Below are 20424 nucleotides of genomic sequence, written 5' to 3' on the forward strand. Positions count from 1 at the left end.
AGAATATTATTAATGTGATTCAGTGCTACGTACAAAGGGCTGGAATCTAAAGCTACAGTGTTGGTGCTGGGGATAACAAACAGAAGTGTGGCGCGAGGTCTAAGAGTAGTTCGTACTTGGCGTTAGTATTTTAAAAGAGACATATTGCAACAACCACGGATTTGCGATTGATCCACGAATTAATCTTATAAAATATTTTATTACTGCTAGTTGCCTTCGAACCTCAAGGCTAACGAAACTAACCATTCCCAATATGAATTGCGTAGGATACATGTATGGATAGTAACCATGCTGTTTCCAGTACAAGTACCTAACAAATGACTTCTGAACCTTCTCAATAAGAAGAACGTATTTCTTTTCATTTGGGTTCCAGATAACATAGTTACTTTCCAGCAGGCTACGCACAAAGGCATTATACAATAAAGTAATGACATGGTGATTATTAAAATGTTTGGATTGACGGATGACGAAACCAAGAGCTTTTCGTGATTTTTTACAAATTTGAACTATATTCTCATTAAAAGTTATTGAAGTGTCGAAGCATGTACCCAAGTCACGGATAGATTTTACATTTGATAAGTTTTCGTCATTTAATGCGTACGATCTCGGAATAGTCTGTGAAGTTCGTGAATATGTCATTACTGCGCATTTACTTGTGTTAAGGTGTAAGCTATTAATGTTACCCCACCGATATACGCTATCTATGTCGGATTGGAGCTTACTTACATCAGCTGATGCATTTTGTATTCGTTCTTGGTTCTCTCCCACCTTCCCTAACAACTGGTGTTACTTTCCTGCTCTATAAGTCCGGTAGTACCACGGAAGCAAAAAACTACAGACCCATTACGTACTTGCCTACACTTTACAAGCTCCTTACATCCATTTTGAGAGCAAAAATTAACGCGCATATTGTCGCTAACAACATTCTGGCTCCCGCTCAAAATGGATGTAGGGTTGGGTCCCGTGGTACTAAAGAGCTCCTCCTCATAGACATGACCATCTGCCAACAAGTTCGGCGGAATAAGGGGGCCATCTCGGCCGCTTGGATTGACTATAAGAAGGCCTATGATTCGGTGCCTCATTCATGGCTGAGAAGGGTATTGGAGCTGTATAAACTTGATGCAGCTTTAATATCCTTCCTGGCTGCATGTATGAGACAGTGGACCACAGTCCTTCGTCAACCAGGAGGCAGGAATGACCCCTCTGGCCCGCAGAACTTCATAAGGATTGAGCGAGGAATATTCCAGGGTGACAGTTTGAGTCCATTATGGTTCTGCCTAGCTCTGAATCCCCTCAGCACGCTGCTGAAGGATTCTGGGCTAGATTGCCGGCTTCGGAGAGAGGGTGAAGTCATCTCTCACCTTCTGTACATGGACGATCTCAAACTATTTGCACCGAACACCCAAGACCTGATGGTGCTACTGAAAACCACAGAAGTTTTCAGTACCGCCATCAGAATGGAGTTTGGTGTCGATAAGTGTGCGGTTATGCATGTACAGCGGGGGGAGGTTGTAAATTCAGAAAATTTACAACTTTCTGAGACGATGTCATTCAGATCTATCTCTGAATCAGAAACCTATAAGTACCTTGGTATGTCACAGTCGTTGAGTATTGCGGATGTTTGCATTAGACGGTCGGTGAAGGAGCGCTTTTTCAGTCGGCTCACAAAAGTTCTAAACAGTCTTTTGTCAGGAGGCAATAAAGTGCGCGCCTTTAACGCCTGGGTAATGCCTCTACTCACATACTCCTTTGGCATACTACGGTGGACCCAGACTGAGCTGGACGCCCTGGATCGGAGGGTCCGTTCACTGCTTACCACACACCGTATGTTACACCCGCGCTCGTCTGTTATGAGATTGTACATCCCACGGAAGTGCGGAGGTCGAGGCTTCCTAAACGCCAAACATCTCCACAACCGTGAGGTGTACAATCTTAGGGGTTACTTCCTTAACACCGAGGGCGGGATGCATCGTGATGTGGTGGCAATGGACGGAAACCTCACGCCGCTCTCCTTGGCGAAAGAGAACTGGCGAAAACCTGTGGTACTAAGTTTTTTTTTTTTTTTTTTTTTTTTTTTTATTATAAACTGGCCAGTGATTGACCTTAGTCGCACCTGATGGAAAGTGACGACAAGGCCGAGGTTGTAGCTCACTGGTTCAGTAACAGCCTATTCACTCTTGACTTGAATTCACCCAGATTGTATTCGCCCGGGAATACAGATGAGGGGAGCATGTTCCATTCCTTAGCAGTTCGCATTAGGAAAGAAGAGGCAAACCTCTTCGTGCGAATGAAAGGTAGGTCGACAACGTAAGGGTGAAACCGCTCCCCGCGCCTGGTTGTCCGGTGATGGAACGGGGAAGGAGGAACCAGGTCATGCAGTTCCTGTGCACACTCTCCAGAATGTATCCGGTAGAAGACGGACAAGGACGCAACTCGACGGCGATGCTCGAGGCTTTGTAATCCTGCCTTGCCTGCCGGAACGTCGCCAATGAGTCTTCGAGCTCGACGTTCTATTGAGTCCAAGGCTGCCAACTGGTATTTGGCAGAGCCGTCCCACAAGTGGCAGCAGTATTCCATACACGAGCGAACTTGCGCCTTGTATAAGGAGAGAAGTTGCTCCGACGAGAAATACCGCCTCACTTTAAAAAGGATGCCAAGTTTTTTTGCTGCAGTTTTAGCCTTGGACTCAATAGCAGAACCGAAGTTCAGGTTTGAGTTGAGCGTTAGCCCGAGTAACTCTAGGCGGTCCGTTACTGCCACGGATACATTCCGGAAAGTAGGAGCCAGGGTGAACTGACTCCGTTTGGCGGAGAAGAGACACGCCTGCGTTTTTGAGGCATTGAACTCGACTAAGTTGGCCTGGCCCCAATCGGATACAGCTTTCAGAGTCGAGTTCGTTTCCTCCAACATACCTTCTCTAAGGGATTGGGTTACACTGGCACTGGCCCGTGCATCGGACAAATATCTCACCGTGACTGTGCTGTCGTCTGCATACCCCAAGATACCGGGCTTGAGCAGATCATTGATATGCAGCAAGAAGAGAGTCGCGGAGAGAACTGACCCCTGAGGAACCCCGGCAGTAATCTCCATAAGATCGGACGAGCAGCCGTCAACGACTACTCGAATGGATCGGTTCCTCAGAAAATCAGTGATCCAAGCGCGCAGGCCAGGAGGGAGCCCGTATGCGGAAAGCTTGGCAATAAGGCTGTCATGCCAAACCCTATCGAAGGCCTTGGAAATGTCGAGGGACACAGCCAAAGCCTCACCATGCCTTTCGATGGCTTCACCCCAAAGGTGGGTGGCGTAAATCAGAAGGTCCCCGGTGGAGCGGTTACGACGAAACCCGTACTGCTGGTCACTGAGGAGATCGTTACCTTCGAGATACGCCAGAAGCTTGGTGTTCAATACACGCTCCATAATCTTACAGAGTATGGAGGTGATTGCGATGGGCCTATAATTCGATGGGTCGGCACGACTCCCTTTCTTAGGGACTGGTTGCACATTGGCAAGCTTCCACGTCTCGGGAACAAAACCCGTATTGAGAGAAAGCCTAAACAGGCGCGTCAAAACAAGTACTGCGGACCGCAAGGCTGTATGGGAGAGCAAGCAGCTACACGGGCGGTTCTACAAGGCCCTCACGGGACCCGATGTAGACCTGCTCGCATCGGTGAACTGGTTACGATTCGGGGACCTCTTCGGAGAAACCGAGGGTTTTGCCTGTGCAATTGCGGACGAAGTTATGATGACGAACAACTACCGGAAATATATCCTGAAGGACGGTACGGTCGACATTTGTCGGGTATGCCGCCGTTCCGGAGAGTCACTCAGGCATATCATTTCCGGTTGTTCTCATCTTGCTAACGGCGAGTACTTGCACAGACATAATCTCGTAGCCAGAATTATTCACCAGCAACTTGCTCTTCAATACGGCCTTGTGGACCGCGAAGTACCGTACTACAAGTACTTGCCTGCGCTAGTTCTTGAAAATGGTCGTGCCACGCTCTATTGGGATCGATCTATTATCACTGACAGGACTATTGTAGCCAATAAGCCTGACATTGTGATAATAGATCGACCGCAACGCCGGGCCGTGCTCGTTGACATCACCATCCCCCATGATGAGAATCTCGTGAAAGCCGAGAAGGACAAGTCCAGTAAGTACCTAGACTTGGCTCACGAGATAACCGCCATGTGGGATGTTGATTCAACGATCATTGTTCCGATAGTCGTTTCAGCGAACGGTCTTATAGCGAAGAGTCTCGACCAACATCTTAAGAGACTCTCGCTAGGTGGCTGGATCAAGGGCCAGATGCAGAAGGCGGTGATCTTGGACACGGCGCGGATAGTCCGACGGTTCCTCTCTCTGCAGCCCTAACCACCGGCAGCTTGGGCCCTGCCCCGCTGCTGGCGGCACCCTAGGTTAGGTTTTTTATGATATGTTTATATGTTTTTATATTGTTTTGTAAATGTTTTTATATTTTATTTTTATATACATATTGTAAAAAACCTAGTAGCCTATAGAGAATGAAAATAAATACTGAGAATAATAATAAAATAATAATACAGTACAAACGGCGTAGGAAACGGATTCTAGGTAATAATAAATTATAACTTACACTAACATGCAATATATACGAATAAATACATAATATATAACCATACAAATAGCAAATAATATAAATATAAATCTTGTTCATTATGACCTCATAAGTCACTTTGCACAGTTTGAACTTTTGAACGGTCCCTCTTATGATCAGAACTAATATTTTTGAAAATAAAACACCATTTTTCCAGATAATTGGAATTCAGTTACATTTTTATATCATCTAACAGTAAGTTGCATTGCAAATGGCACATCCATTTATTATAATAAATTGGAGTGGAGCGAAACAGAAATTGTGGCCTGCGATATTAACTGAAAGTTTGCCCTGAATAATAACTAGATTCAGTCGGGAGTTTTTGTTTTTCAGATGTAGAAGTTTGCATTTATAGTCAACTTGTTGTTCTGTTTAAGTATTCTGCAGTTATTTTATAATTCCATTATCCATACTAATATTATAAATGGGAAAGAGTGTGTGTCTGTTTGTTTGTCCGTCTTTTACGACAAAACGGAGTGACGATTTGTCGTGATTTTTTAAGTGGAGATAGTTGAAGGGATGGTGAGTGACATAGGCTAATTTTTGTCTCTTAAAAGCTAGTATTATTACAATATAAGGGACTTCATTTGAAGATACGAAGTTACGAACTAACTATAAGTACAACTTCAACTTGTATAATTATTAAACTTTAAGATGTATTTACCTGACAAAATTCGCCCCTTTTTACATCCCTACTGGAGGCTATGGTCACTTCTTTAGATTATTTTACTACCTGATATCTCCTTTGGGTTATTACACAATCTCATCATTACGTACATAATGTGCAGTCGAAAAATCTGTGCCATTCTAGTGTCAATGGTTAGCAAATACTTACTCACTAAGGCACTGGTCCCACCGCGAGCTAGTCCATACTAATATTATAAATGGGAAAGGTGTGTATCTGTTTGTTTGTCCGTCTTTCACGGCAAAACGGAGCGACGAATTGACGTGATTTTTTAAGTGGAGATAGATGAAGGGATGGAGAGTGACATATATATAGGCTACATACTTTTTGTCTATTTCTAACGCGAGCGAAGCCGCGGGCAAAAGCTAGTAAGGTATAAACATCGCCGTGTCTCATTTATTTACGCGGGAGTGATTATCTTTTGTTAGTTTTTATAGCCGATAGCTCATAGCTTACTAGCTCACGGTGGGACCAGTGCCTGACAGGTGACCTTTGTCACATTAATCCCAAAATACATTCTAAAAATTAAAGTTATAAATATAGTTTTAAAGCAAAATAACATTAAAATTTAATTCTCGTTCCAAGCAGTCTTCAATGGAGAAAAGTAAGTACCTACCAAATGTTTGGTTTAGAAAAAACATTTTAATTGATAGTAAAAACAGTAGTAGTAGTGGAAAAACATCTTGTTCCGATACCTCGTTATAAACTAAAAAAAGTTTGTAAACAAAATTGAGTAGTTTTTCAACCCATTTACAGTTCTAACGAAGCGAAATTAATTTACATTGTCCTAGTTTCTTATTTTAATTCCGACTAGAATAATGTGAGATTGTTTGTGTATTTTTCTCCTCGTACGTAGCTAGAATTCTCTGACTAATATTATAATGCAATATTACTGAGAATGCCTGAATATCAAGTACCTACATAAGTGTACCCAGTGATAGGTACCTAATTTTTTTTTACTTTACCTATGATCCATTTTACATTTGTAAAAGAAGATAAGTATTTAAATGAGACAAATTTCGAAGGCAAATGTCAGACTGCATATGAATTTGGTAAGAATAACTCAAGAAAATTTTAAATTCAAAAATACTGATTGTAATCACAAGCAAGTCGTCTTAAATCACTCAAGGATGATGCTGAATCGATAAAGTAGGAATTCATGAATATTTTAAAAGATTCTTGCTTGAATAAAAATACTCCCAGGTACTTGGTTTTCAAGAACTTGCTCTAATTTTGATGCGGATTTTTATTGATATACCGACAAAATTGCAGCTGACTTTCGTGAAGGTTCATTATTCATGTCTGTTAACAAATTATACGAAGTATCGCGCTGGAGGCGATGACTGACGAAATCGTAGACTCGGGGACTTAATCGTGTATACAAAGTTTTTAAAACTAACCTTCGAAATTGCACGGTTGTGGTCTCGGAGCAGTTTTCTCCGTTTACAATAATTATGTATGTGTAAAAATAGTAAAAAAATCTGTTTTTCGTCATTGTTCATCACCACAATAACTTTCGGGGTGGTTAGCATGATCCCAAATATTTTCAAACAACTTTTCCTAAAGTAACCATGATTGAAACTTTCTCTTTTAAATGTTTTTCTAAAGTAACCACGTTTTCAGGACTACCAACTCGCGTTCCAACTCTCCTTGTACCTGGAGGACGAGAAAGACTACATTCCCTGGGGATCAGTCCAGCCAGCCTGGAACTACCTGGATGTGGTGCTTAGTGGCTCTGCTGCTTATGAGATTTTCCAGGTAAGATTTTCGTTTTTGCATATTTATTATTTATACCGGCAAACCCAATTGAAGGAGTGATCGCGATACAGAAAAGGAGATGGATAGAATAGAATAGAATAGAATAGAATAGTTCATGGTTCTCGCAATACGAGAACCATGTACTACACAAACCTAATTCAAGATAGTCCCAGTACTAGCAAAACTATGTGGAAAATTGTCAACACTGAGTCTGGTAAAAAACGAAAAGAATCCTCCGACTTCACTGACCTGATTAAAAACACAGATGGGGCCAATTTTGCCACAAAAAAACAACTTGTTGATGCTTTAAACCGGCAGTTCGTTTCGGCGGCAGTGCAATGCGGAGCCCCGCGCGCTGACCCTCTGCGCGCACTCACCATGCTAACCTGTACTCGACCGCCCAACGATAGCTCACTCTTTTTATGCAGATTCACCCCAAAAGAGATAAACAAAATTATAGCTGGGAAAGTTGCAATTAAAACCACAAAGGACATATACGGTATCTCTACAGAACTACTAAGCCTTATCTCAACATACCTGGCAGCCCCATTAGCGACAGTTTTTAATGAGTTGATACGCAATGGAGAGTATCCACAAGTTCTGAAACAAGTGAAAGTCTGTCCTATTTACAAAGGAAAGGGTAAAATGTGTGATTCAAATTACTATAGACCAATATGCATTATACCAGCTGTCGCTAAAATTCTAGAAAATGGTATTACTTCCCGCTTAACAGACTTCCTGAACAAAACAGGGCAATTGTCCGAAAGGCAATATGCCTACCGTGCAGGAAGATCTACCACAATGATGGCTCGCGAAGTGATACGTCGTATACTAACCGCTCGAGAAGAAAAAAAGGAGGTCGCAGTACTCTTCTGCGACCTCTCAAAAGCCTTCGATGTGGTAGACCATGACGTAATATCACAAAAAATGCATCACTACGGCATGCGAGGACAGACCTTAAATTTCATGATGGACTTCCTGCGCGAAAGACGGCAATATGTGGTGGGTCAAAGAGGCAATATAAAATCGGACGGCCTGGCCACAGAAATAGGCGTTCCTCAAGGCTCATCTTTGTCTAATCTAGCTTTTTCACTCATGCTTAACGATCTCCCAAACACAGCAAAGGTTGGAGAAGTATTTATGTATGCAGATGATGTGGCGGCCGTTGTCACTGCCGAGAACTTGGAAGAACTAGAATCTAAACTAAACACAACTGCACAACAAATTTTAGATTGGTGCCGACTGAATGGACTACTACTAAACCTAACTAAAACCCAATTTATGCAGTTTGACTTATCAGGAAGAAATCGCGGTCCACTCAATATAATCCATCAAGGTATAAAAATTCAACAAGTGTCAACTGCCACTTTTCTGGGCTTCCAGCTTGACCAAAGCCTCACGTGGGAATCGCAGGTCAGTGTGGTATGCGGCAAGCTGAGCAAGGCTTGCTTTGCGCTGGCAAGGCTAAGCCAGACCTTGCAGTGTCAGGCAGTGAGGGCGTGCTATTACGCAAGCATACAAGCCGTCATACAATACGGCCTGGAGTTCTGGGGCCGAGCTGCTGAGTGGGAACGCGTGTTCCGCTTGCAGAAGCGCGCTGTGCGCACTTTGGCCCGCGCCAAGCAAGACGACAGCGCCAAGCCCTACTTCATAAAACTAGGTATATTAACATTACCATCACTACTAATTTTTCAGGCCGCAGTCTATGCGAGGGAGAATCTAGAAGTGTATGGAAAACGAGGAGAAGGAAATGCCCGGGTCACTCGAAACGCATACAAAATAAAGACGATCCCCCACACTCTCAAAAAGGCCGGAAAGTCGTTACACATTACGGCACCTATTGTGTACAACAAATTGCCAAAGTTTATAATAGAGGCTATTAGTTTCACAAGTTTTAAGCACAAGTTAAAAAAATGGCTCATAGAAAAATGTTTCTACAGCCATAAAGAATTCATTGAATATAAAGATAATACTAACAATGTATATGAATAATCCAATTTAATAATAATCAAATATTAATGATAATAAATAATAATGTTATATGTAAAGAATCGCAGATTATATAAAAATGTATAGTTATTGAACAAATGTATAAAATGTAGATAATGTGTATAGATGTAATTACATAAATATGTGCAATAATCTAATATGGTAAAAGTTATGACCTGTAATTTTCATTACCAATAAAGAATGTCTATGTCTATGTCTATGTCTTATTTTCTAAAAGTTTTACAATCTTTAGTTACCAGAGGCCCCCGCACTAGGTTACACCTGTATCGCGGGGGACCAATTACAATTTTGTATCTGAGTTTCGTTAGGTACATGCAAACTATATCTAAGTTAACATAAACATAATTATATTAAGGCTTATATTCAAATATTCTACACTAGAATTACAGATTGAAAGGTGAGTTGTTAAGTGACTCTATACAAAATTGCTTCTGTCTCTATGTAACTCAGTGACTGGAGTAGTTTAAAAGTCGTATATTTGGCCTCATTTACACTACTGCCTTTTATATCACAGTACTTGAGAATAGCGTTGTAGGCTGCTATCTTAATATAATCCCCAAATCGTCTAGCAAAAGCAGAGGATACCTTTGGAACCGGTAACGTAAATACTCGTTTCTTAAGGAGCGAATTGTAACAAGTCAAATGCTTGGAGGAGATATGTGCAAGCAGAACTACTTTATGCAGGAATAATTGACGGACGGTTAGAACTTTTGCTTCAGCATAAAGATCTGAAGTTGGGAATCGGAAGGATTTCTTTAACATTACCTTTAAGACGGAGCGCTGAGCTCTTTCAAGTTCTAGCATTGTTGTTTTAGGTGCTCCGCCCCAAACTGAGATGCAATAACTGATAATTGGTTGACACAGCGCGATGTAGACCATTTTTAGCAACGGTTTGCATGCCGAATTACGGAGTTTTTTAAAAATGAAAATACATTTCCTAATTCTATCTGCGAGATTACGAATATGGCGTTTAAAATCTAGTTTTTCGTCTACTAGCAACCCTAGGTACTTTATCACGTCAGTACGTTGAATGTAATTGCAGTTACAAATATTGCTAGAAAGATCACTACATTGATGTATTTTTATCCTGGGATCAAACGGAGGTTTGGATAAAGCTGTTTTGTGGAAGCATAAGAATTTGGTTTTGTCGCTATTTAGAGTAAGGAGATTAGTACTAAACCAGTGCGCTGCAATTTTCATACCATTCTCAGCTGCAGCGATTACACTTTCCCAGCTCTTGTCATTGAAAACGATTACAGTGTCATCAGCGTAGCATATAACTTCGGAATTTGGAATGTGGACTGTCAAAATATCGTTTATATAGATCGTAAAAAGGGTGGGACCGAGAATGCTGCCCTGAGGAACTCCAAAATTGATAGGTTCTTCTGGACTTTTGTGTGAATCTATTTTGACTAGCTGCCTTCTTCCAGTGAGATAGCTTTCAAACCATGACAGCGGGACGCCACGTATACCAACGTTTTGCAATTTGCGGAGCAGTATTGGAATCGATACAGAATCAAAAGCCTTGGCTAGATCCAGGAAGACGCCTATGCACTTAAGATTTTTGTCTAAGTAAGAAGAAACAAGGTTGACTAGAAGAGAAGTGGCGTCCTCTGTGGATCGATTCCGTCGGAAGCCGAATTGTCTGTCAGATAGTAGACCAAAGTTTTCCAGATAATTGACGAGTCTTGAATTCACAAGCTTTTCTATAATTTTGGAAAATGCGCTGAGGAGTGATATCGGCCTGTAGTTTCCGGGAATTTGTTTAGCACCGGCTTTATGAATTGGGGTAACGGAAGCCGTCTTCCAATGATTAGGGAAACAACCTGTGCTAAGACTGAGATTACAGATATGAGTAAGTGGCACACTGATGGTGTTCTTAATATGTTTTAGGAGTTTATTGCTAAACCCATCTAAACCTGGTGCACTATCGTCTTTTAACTGCATGATAATAGTATCTATTTCTCTAAAGTCCGTAGGCTGCATAAAGAATGAGAAATTTGTAGCTTTCTCACATCGAACTTTGCTGGCCAAACTTTCCTCGATATCTCGGATAGTTGGGCATATTAGGCAATTAGGCATACTATTTGAAGAAGGGAAAGAAATAACGCAACCAACGTTAAAATCTGCTAAAAACAGTGGAAACCGCCGGATGCAAGCCGTGGCTTCGAGCGCCAAATACAAGTAGCTAGGTCACTTTGAGAGAATGGGAGAAGATTGGGCAGTCAAAAGGGGCTACTTGTGGAGACCGAATGGACGCCGTCCTGTTGGTCATCCAAAATATCTTTGGACGGATAGAGTGGAGGTAGACCTCCGCGAGCTCGCCGTCAGCGAAAGCTGACGCAATACCGCGCAAAACCGAACAAAAGTGGCGTGCTCTTGTCTTGGAGGCCAAAATTCAATTTGGGTTATCGCGCCAGCCAAGTAAGTAAGTACCTAAGTAAGATCTCCAAATTGAAATAAATAGAAACGTCGTTACAGTCACGATATTACATTACAAATTTCCAACTAACAGGCTCGTATTATTACCCCTGATTCTTGAATAAGTGCTATTCAGAGACGAGTACAGATCACTTATTTTAATGGATAGACGGAAAATATTAGTAGGTTCTATGTGTTTGTGGTGCACCATAAAGGTAAATTTAGAAGATGTAATTCAGTTAAGGACTTGGTAACAACATGATGTCTTATCGCTTAGATCTCTGTGCAGTAGAATAGATATTGATCTTTTTCAGACGACTTTTGGGTACAACCTTCAACTTGAAAATATTAATAATCAATTCCAGGGAAGCCGATCCTTTCTCGTCTCCGTTCTTTTACAAAAAGTGAAGTGCGAAAAGGATGCACTGACCCGATATGCCATATCCCGTGACTATGCTGATACCGCTGGATTCGAATCCCGGCGTTCGAATGGACATGTATTTGTGTGATTACTGATGATCATTTGTTCCTAAGTCATGGAAGTTTTCTATTTGAATACCTATATAAGTAAATATATTTAGCGTGTGAGATAAAAAGGACCGTCCAAGCTTTGCATAGTGACTTTTGAGGTCATAATGAACAACTTTTATTATGGCTTCAATGCTGAAATCGCGAAAAAAATTGTCTGCTCAAAAGAAATAAGCGGCATCATGACAGTCGAAATCTATGAAACAGCCAAATTTTTTTTGCTATTTCAGCATTAGTCCCATAATAAGAGTTGTTCATTATGACCTCAAAAGTCACTATGCAAAGTTTGAACGGTCCTTTTTTTTCACCGTGGAATTATTAATAATGACATACAATCAACAACAACATACAATCACGCCTGTATCCCATAAAGGGGTAGGCAGAACACATGAAACTACTAAAGCTTCAGTGCCACTCTTGGCAAATAAGGGGTTGAAAGAAAACGAAACTGTGACATTGCAGTGACAGGTTGCCAGCCTCTCGCCTACGCCACAATTTAACCCATATCCCATAGTCGCCTTCTACGACACCCACGGGAAGAAAGGGGGTGGTGAAATTCTTAACCCGTCACCACACAGGCAATTAATAATGACTTAATGCTTAATGGCTTAAGGAGTGTATTTAAGGAAGTCTGTGGGTTAAAGGTACGAAAGATCGAAATGAATAGGCATGGATTTCATCTTTTCAATACGTGAGCGCCTGTATTGTGAGAAATATGGGGCAGGAAATATGCCCTTTATACATCGGGAATAATATATTTAATATTAAACGAGGACTTTCACGTAAATGCTTGCATTTATAATAATGTGAAGTCATTCGGAATCATTTTTTAAATACGTCGATATTTCAAACACAAGAGATATCTAAGGCATAGCCTATCTGGCATTCAGCTACGATTTAAAACAGTATAAAAAAATCGTGTTACTTAAATTACTGACACAACATCACAGCATATAGCCATAAAAAATACAAGCTATATTTTCTATCTGGTTCATTTATAGACCTGTCATTACGCTAACACTTAAAGACTGCTGAAGCACAGTATAATAAAGAGTACTATGCCAGTAGTAGTAGTAGTAGTGGCCACTCTTGCAACCCTCTCTTGGTTACCTCACAGTTACCGCCTGTCAAAAATGCGAACAGTCAACCTGTCATATCTCACTCATACAAGTATGGTACGCGTTCACCTACACAAGCTTAGAATGTATGCTAGACGCGCCTCTTTCATATATTTGTTTGCCAGTGTCCGAGATGTGGCTGAAGAGTACGATGTGCACGTATGTGAATTGTGAACATCTCTTTAAAATCTAACCTTAACATTTTCATTGCAGGAATACGTCTTGAAACTCACAGCACCCATGTACGAAGAGTTGGGTTTCAACGCCTTATCCACCGAGGAATTCGTGACCGCCTACCACAGAAACATCATGCTGGACTTCAACTGTCGCTATGGCAACCAAGACTGCCTTGATAAGGCGTCGGAGCTGCTGCAGCAGTTCAGGGAAAATCCTTGTAAGTTCTGTTTTTTTTTTTCTATTCTTTCTTACTAATCTCTGACAGCTAAATGATAAAGGTTGTCAATTAAGGTATTCTATTCCTATAAACCAATATGAACTACTTCCTATAAGAACACCACCAAGGGAAATTTTATTCTCGTGGACTGGTAATTATCACATCACTTTTACGGTTGCATACTTGTTAGATCGTATAGTGAGAAATGATAGACATCCGTTTTAGCGCGCAGAACATGACCAGTTCCCGGGGATATGCCCAATAAATGCCATGTTCGCCTCGCCCCCTTGGTCTTTTTATGTATAAAAAGGTGCTTATTCCGTTACTATTCGTAACAATTATGATTACATTGTTTCTTTGTTTGGTGTAACTGCTAGTCAAAAATCTTTTTCGTTTTATTTTCATAACTCCCAATACAGTTTTTCCAGTCAGATTTTAAAGAAGTTCCGCAGATATCCTGGATCTTGTTGCATATTTTGACTCGTCTCATATCTTCCAGCTCAGCGCCTCAACCCTGACATCCAGACGACAGTCTACTGCTCCGGTCTACGCGGAGGAGATGAAGACAACTTCAACTTCTTGTGGCAGCTATTCGAAGCCAGCACAGACTCCAGCGAACAAACCATCTTGCTTAACGCTATGGGATGCACGGGCAATGAGGATATTAGGCAAAAGTAAGTGAAATAAAGTACTATATTAATTCATTTCTCCGTCCAGTAAACAAAGTTTTGGTCCTACTGGTTTCGAAAATCCCTGACACTCTCCAAATCGCCCTACAACCAATGATTCTGACAATTTTATTTTCATTCAATATCATTTTATCCACTAGTGGGTAAACGTCGTAGTGAAACGTCGGAGGTTAGTGTTTAAAACATAGTAAATACACGATTAAGTCCCGTTTGCAATTTTAAATATAAATAACTATTATTTGTTTATTAGTAAAACACGTTTACATGACATTAGAGTATAACCAATGCGTCACGAAACTTAGATAACAAAAATAAAAATAAAAATGAGCTATGAAAATAAAATTAAACTAAACTATTGAACAATGTCATAGAAATTTTCATACATTCTGCAGAACTCGAACGTGCGACTTTTTGGTATTCCAAAAGTCCATCGCTCTGAACTGTTGAGGCCTCTATGGCTACGAGTAGTGTAGGTTCAAATCCTGTTGGAGGGTCGAATTCGCCTCCCACACCCATTTCCTTTAATTAAAAAAAATGAAATAGGTATCGCTTGCAGACGTTTCTGCATGTTAAAAATATTTCATTTCATGGCTCCTTTAGCATTACAGTTATCAAATATTTCAAACCCTGACTCACTATGATTCAGTGAACCACTCACGATGATCTTAATCTTACAGTTATCTGAACCAAGTGATCGATGACTCGTCGCCCGTGCGAGAGCAAGACAAACATACGATCGTCGTGTCCGTCATCAACTCGAGTCCTCAGGGCATGGAAGCTGCTTTGGATTTCGTCATTCAACACTGGCCTGAAATTCAACCCAGGTTAGTAAAAAATTTAATGCCATAAATTATAAAGAAACATTTACAAGATAAGTTTACCTTCATTTCCTCCTAAAAATATTTTGAGAATTTTAACCTATTTTACTAATATAAACCTCTATTTTACAGAGTGCAAGGTTTGACTGGCACAACCAGCATCCTCAACGCTTTTGCCAGTAGGCTCACAACACAGGCACATTTGGACAAAGTAAGTTCAAAGGGCACCCACGCACCATCAGGTGCGATTCCTAGCTTGCTATTTGTGACAGACTGCTGCAGTAATAATTGAGGTAGAAGTTATTTGCAAGGAGGAGGAGGGTCAACCATCTTCCAACTGACTTTTCATTTGAAATATTGAGGGGGGAGAGTTACGGCGTAGAACTGCACAGTCTCCCCGACGCGAGCTCCACAAGAAATGTTCTTAATGTCACGCAAGCATTCAAAAAAATTACGGGTCACAACTGGATGAGGCTAGTTCAGGACCGGAACAAGTTTAGTGGTGTACTAGAAGAGAGGCCTATGCTCAGCAGTGGGCAATAAAAGGCTGATATGAATGAATGAATGAACCATTTAAGGTGAAACCTATCTAACGTTCGAAAGTGCCTTCGGTAGAGACACCACGTTTCAGAGGCATATAGGAGATTGGGTAGAACTATTGCCTTGTACACAGAAAAATTTATCTGGAGCCATAGGGACAGACGCAAATTCAGTCTATCTTATTACAGGATATTTCCCCTGACTTGACAATGATTTTTTCTTCTAGATCAATGAGCTGGTCACCCGTCACCAAGCCATCCTCACCGCCGGCGAGCAAGCCTCCATTGGCGCCATCAGGGAAAACGTCGCCGCCTCCATCGCCTGGTCCACAGATAACTACGCGCGAGTCAACTCTTGGCTCCGCCTCACCTTCAGAAGCAGCGCGACTGCTCTCACTTCTGGCGTCCTAGTCTTCGTCTCTGTTGTTGTTGCTGTGTTTAATTATTAAATTTTGTAAATGCTGTCTTGAGACGTTGAGTCAACTTACTAGATACTTAAGCAACAAGTGTGATGTGATCTTAATTACATAGTTATGTTCCGAAAAATTACATAATAAAATAATTTTAAAAATACCAACTTGTTATTTATTGAATAGAATCAAAAGATACACAAAAAACATCGCGCGTTGTTGTTGCTGTAATTATTAAATTAATATTATAGAAGCTGTTTTGAGACTTTGAGTTAACTTAGGTACTTAAGCAACAAATTTTAATGTGATTTTTCTAGCTTTCTAAATATTCAGATATTTTTTACAATAAAATCAGTAAAATCACTGTCTAGAAAATTACCTACTTGTTATTAATTTAATATAATTAACATACCTACAAAAATATTCTCTCGATATTTAAACAGAACTTTTTCTTTATGTTATCTTATAGTGTTATAACTGAAAAATACATAGGAAAGGAAATTAAAAAAAAAACAATTAATATTTTAGTAACATTGAAGTAGATTACCAAGCAATATATCAAACAACTTGAAAGTAAAGTGTCAGTGTCAAAGTCAGTGGCATATTTAGATATTAGGTAAACCTACCGAAAGAACAAACGTCCGGGCTGAAGAAGGCCATGCCACAAAAAAACTATGAGTCATATTAATCTGAAAAAGCGTAATACGAAGGCAGGCATCTCGCTATACTCGTACTTAACCTTGTCATTCGTTGTGTCTGATAAATATTTCAACCTTTATCTTACAGTTGTGAAAAACCAAAAAGTCATTTAGCTCCAACAATCAATCATTTTATACTAGATATTGACGGATAAAAATATCAGTTTAGAACTCATGCCCAAGATCAACGCATCGATGAAAGGCCGTGTTTGAAAAGTATAGTTTTAATACACAAACAAAATGCGGACATTATTTGTTTTCTGTTTCGTTCTTGGTGTAGTGTCATCGTTACCAATAAAAATTGAAGAAGAATCGGACTTACCAATCCCTCAAGAAGTACCAGACTTACCAGTGCCTGATTTACCCGAAGACAATATCATAGAACATGTCTCTGATTATCCTACATTACCAGAATTACCACTACTAGAAGAAGAAATCGATGGCGTTGACCCTAATATCCCAATTCATCCAGGGGTTTCAATGCCAATTTTAGACACACCTGAAAACCCGGAAGTTGTTCAAACCGATTTGTTTGAAAATGGTATCGATGAAAATGAACTAAACGACCCAAATTCTCCGGATAATATACCAATAATGATTGAAAATGGCATTGAAGAAGGAAATGACATACTTATGAGGAATCAAATTCGACCTGGAATGCACGTGACAAGTTACTTGGTAGAACTTACACCTAACGCAGCCGGTGGTACTTTTAGCGGACTCTTAACAGCATCAGTGATAATAAGTGATGCTAGTTCCCTAGAAGATGATATTGTGTTCCATGTTGAAGATCTGAATATTAATTCTGTAAGGTTTTCCATAACTGGAAGCTCAGCAATTGTTGTAGCCAATTTTGATGTTAATGACGATCTTTTGGAAATCGATACTGGATTCGAAACGTCATTATACACGTTTTTCATTGAATACACGGGATCGATGACTAATACTGGAACTGGATTTTGGCATGGAGAATTTGATAGTTCGTGAGTACAAAGCTTATTTTTAACCGTCGCCTCATATCTCTCAAGAAGGACGGTTATCAAATATCAAGTCGTCTGTATGTTTTTATTTTTTATTTTTTTAATGTTTGTTCCTCGATATCTCCGTCGTTACTGGAGCGATTTTGAAAATTTCTTTTTGATTGAATGTATATGCATACAGATTGGTCCCATTTTTCTCAGAACCCAGTTCTGATGATGGGATCCTGGAGAAATCGAGGGAACTCCTCGAATCTGAAAGGCATACATATGGTGATTTTTATGTTTTTAAAGGAACAGCATGCATTTAGGTACGGAACAGTGACATTTGGTGCAGTGGAACTGCTGATGATGGCCAGAACGGAACTCTTCAAATCTGAACGGCACGCTTATAGTGACTTTGCTATTTTTATAAGAACAGAGTGCACTTTCATCCAGAACAGTGACATTTGGTGCAGTGGAATTGCTGATGATGGTCAGAACCGAACTCCTCAAATCTGAACGGCACGCTTATAGTGACTTCGGTATTTTTATAAGAACAGCATGCACTTACGTCCAGAACAGTGACATTTGGTGCAGTGGAACTGCTGATGATGGCCAGAACCAAACTCCTCAAATCTGAACGGCACGCTTATAGTGATTTCGGTATTTTTATAAGAACAGCATTCACTTACGTCCAGAACAGTGACATTTGGTGCAGTGGAACTGCTGATGATAGTCAAAACCGAACTCCTCAAATCTGAATGGCACACTCATAGTGACTTTGGTATTTTTGTAAGAAAAGCATGCATTTAAGTTCAGAACAGTGACATTTATTTAGTTATGTTTGTTAAGCATATTGAGTTTTCAGGTCAAAGTTTGTCAAACTTCGATTTCTTATAATATAATCGGATTCATGAGGAATTGAGGAAACTCCTCAAACCTTAACGTTATATGTATATTCATTTGTGTTGTCATCTAATAATTAAAGCATTAAAAGCAGTTTTAAAAAATACTTACACATTTCTACATAATCCAACATTCGCAAGTAGCTTTCACCAGAACCCGAAAGGCGACGGTTTTTTTTTTCTTAAAAATTATTATTTATAATATTGTTCTATAACTTACCTTTTAATGTGTATATGTAAAAAATCATATATACTGTTGATGTTTAGGCACTGGTGCCTTAGACTGGTTCGTTATTTGTAATGCCAAATTATACCTACATGATAATAATTATTTTGCTTACCTAACTAAAATGTAGCTTCCTTTAATAAAAAAGCCTCCTTAAATAAAAAAGCTTTATACCGGACGGTCATACAACAGCTATTCTACGATATAGATTCTTAATTCTAAATCCGTTGCTGTACGGTGAACTGGTCGGCAGTGAACTCTTTGAGACATTGATTTATTTATTTCCAATAACACATAAACAATCATTTTCGATAACTAAATATCAGCATGTTTGCAACATAGGGTGTATGAAGTTCGCTATTATGCTCCTGAACCAAACTTATTTTTTATCAAGCATAAGCATCTGCATAACATATTATTAGCAAACTATATGATGATCAGCATAATCTAGTAATAGACAAAGATGAACAGGGCAGAACATGGGAACAATATATAGAAAAACTATTTTATGACAACAGATCGAATGTCCACAGGGAAAACACCGAGAACGTTGCGGAGGGACCGCCAATTATTAAATCAGAAGTTTTGAAGGCCATTAAGAGCCTAAAAGACGGAAAAGCAGTGGGGCCCGATGGTGTATTTGCCGAATTGCTTAAATTATTAGATGATAATAACGTAATGGTGATGGTTGGATTGCTTAATTTAATATACAATACCGGAACAATCCCTAATGACTGGCTAACATCTACTTTTCTACCTCTTCCGAAAAAACCCAGTGCTAAGTATTGTAATGACTATAGAATGATTAGCTTGATGAGTCACGCTCTTAAAATCTTACTGAAAATAATACATCAAAGAATCTACAACAGAATTGACAGTAACATTAGCTCTACGCAGTTTGGTTTTCGCAACGGTCTGGGAACCAGGGAAGCATTGGTATCCATTCAGGTGCTGATAGAAAAATGTTTGGAACACAATAAAAACGCTTATATATGCTTCATTGACTTTGAAAAAGCGTTCGACAATGTCAAACATGAAAAATTAATTCAACTGTTAGAACGCACTGATATAGACGAGAAAGACAGACGAATATTAAAGAACTTATACTGGAACCAAACAGCTAACATAAAAGTAGGTCAAAAACACTGTAAAGACCTAAATATTCTAAAAGGAGTACGACAAGGATGTATACTCTCTCCAGCTCTGTTTAATCTATATTCAGAATTTATATTCCAAGAAGCCTTAGAAGACGTTGATATGGGAATTAAAGTTAATGGTACAAAAATAAATAACCTAAGATATGCAGACGATACAGCAATAATAGCAAATAATATGAATGAGCTAAATTTTTTATTATCACGACTAAATTCTAAATTTGAACAATATGGCTTAAAGATTAATATATCTAAGACTAAATACATGATCATTAGTAAAAAAAATGAAAAGGATGAATCCCTAAATATAAATGGTAAACCAGTAGAAAGGGTTGAAAAATATAAGTACTTGGGATGTTGGCTCAATGAAAAATGGGACCCTAAAAAGGAGATCCAAGTAAGAATAGAAATGGCCAGGAGTGCCTTTATAAAACCGGCCAAGAGCGTGTCGGGCCACGCTCAGTGTAGGGTTCCG

The 20424-nt window shown here is 39.8% G+C and overlaps 2 protein-coding genes across 2 annotated transcripts in view; both read left to right on the plus strand.

The window, feature by feature from the left end:
* The window catches only part of LOC125242673 (aminopeptidase N-like), a 45132-nt gene extending 28962 nt beyond the window's left edge, over window positions 1-16170 (plus strand). Inside the window, exons 11-16 of the mRNA XM_048151526.1 lie at window positions 6946-7080; window positions 13371-13551; window positions 14051-14225; window positions 14918-15064; window positions 15191-15269; window positions 15825-16170. Coding sequence (XP_048007483.1) covers window positions 6946-7080; window positions 13371-13551; window positions 14051-14225; window positions 14918-15064; window positions 15191-15269; window positions 15825-16046 — 939 coding nt within the window. The 3' untranslated portion in view covers window positions 16047-16170. The remainder of the gene's footprint in view (window positions 1-6945; window positions 7081-13370; window positions 13552-14050; window positions 14226-14917; window positions 15065-15190; window positions 15270-15824) is intronic.
* A 719-nt stretch (window positions 16171-16889) lies between these two features.
* The window catches only part of LOC125242528 (aminopeptidase N-like), a 29047-nt gene continuing 25512 nt past the window's right edge, over window positions 16890-20424 (plus strand). Inside the window, exon 1 of the mRNA XM_048151280.1 lies at window positions 16890-17688. Coding sequence (XP_048007237.1) covers window positions 16946-17688 — 743 coding nt within the window. The 5' untranslated portion in view covers window positions 16890-16945. The remainder of the gene's footprint in view (window positions 17689-20424) is intronic.

The sequence above is a fragment of the Leguminivora glycinivorella genome, chromosome 3 (assembly GCF_023078275.1).
Source record: "Leguminivora glycinivorella isolate SPB_JAAS2020 chromosome 3, LegGlyc_1.1, whole genome shotgun sequence".
In the NCBI taxonomy this organism is placed as follows: Eukaryota; Metazoa; Arthropoda; class Insecta; order Lepidoptera; family Tortricidae; genus Leguminivora; species Leguminivora glycinivorella.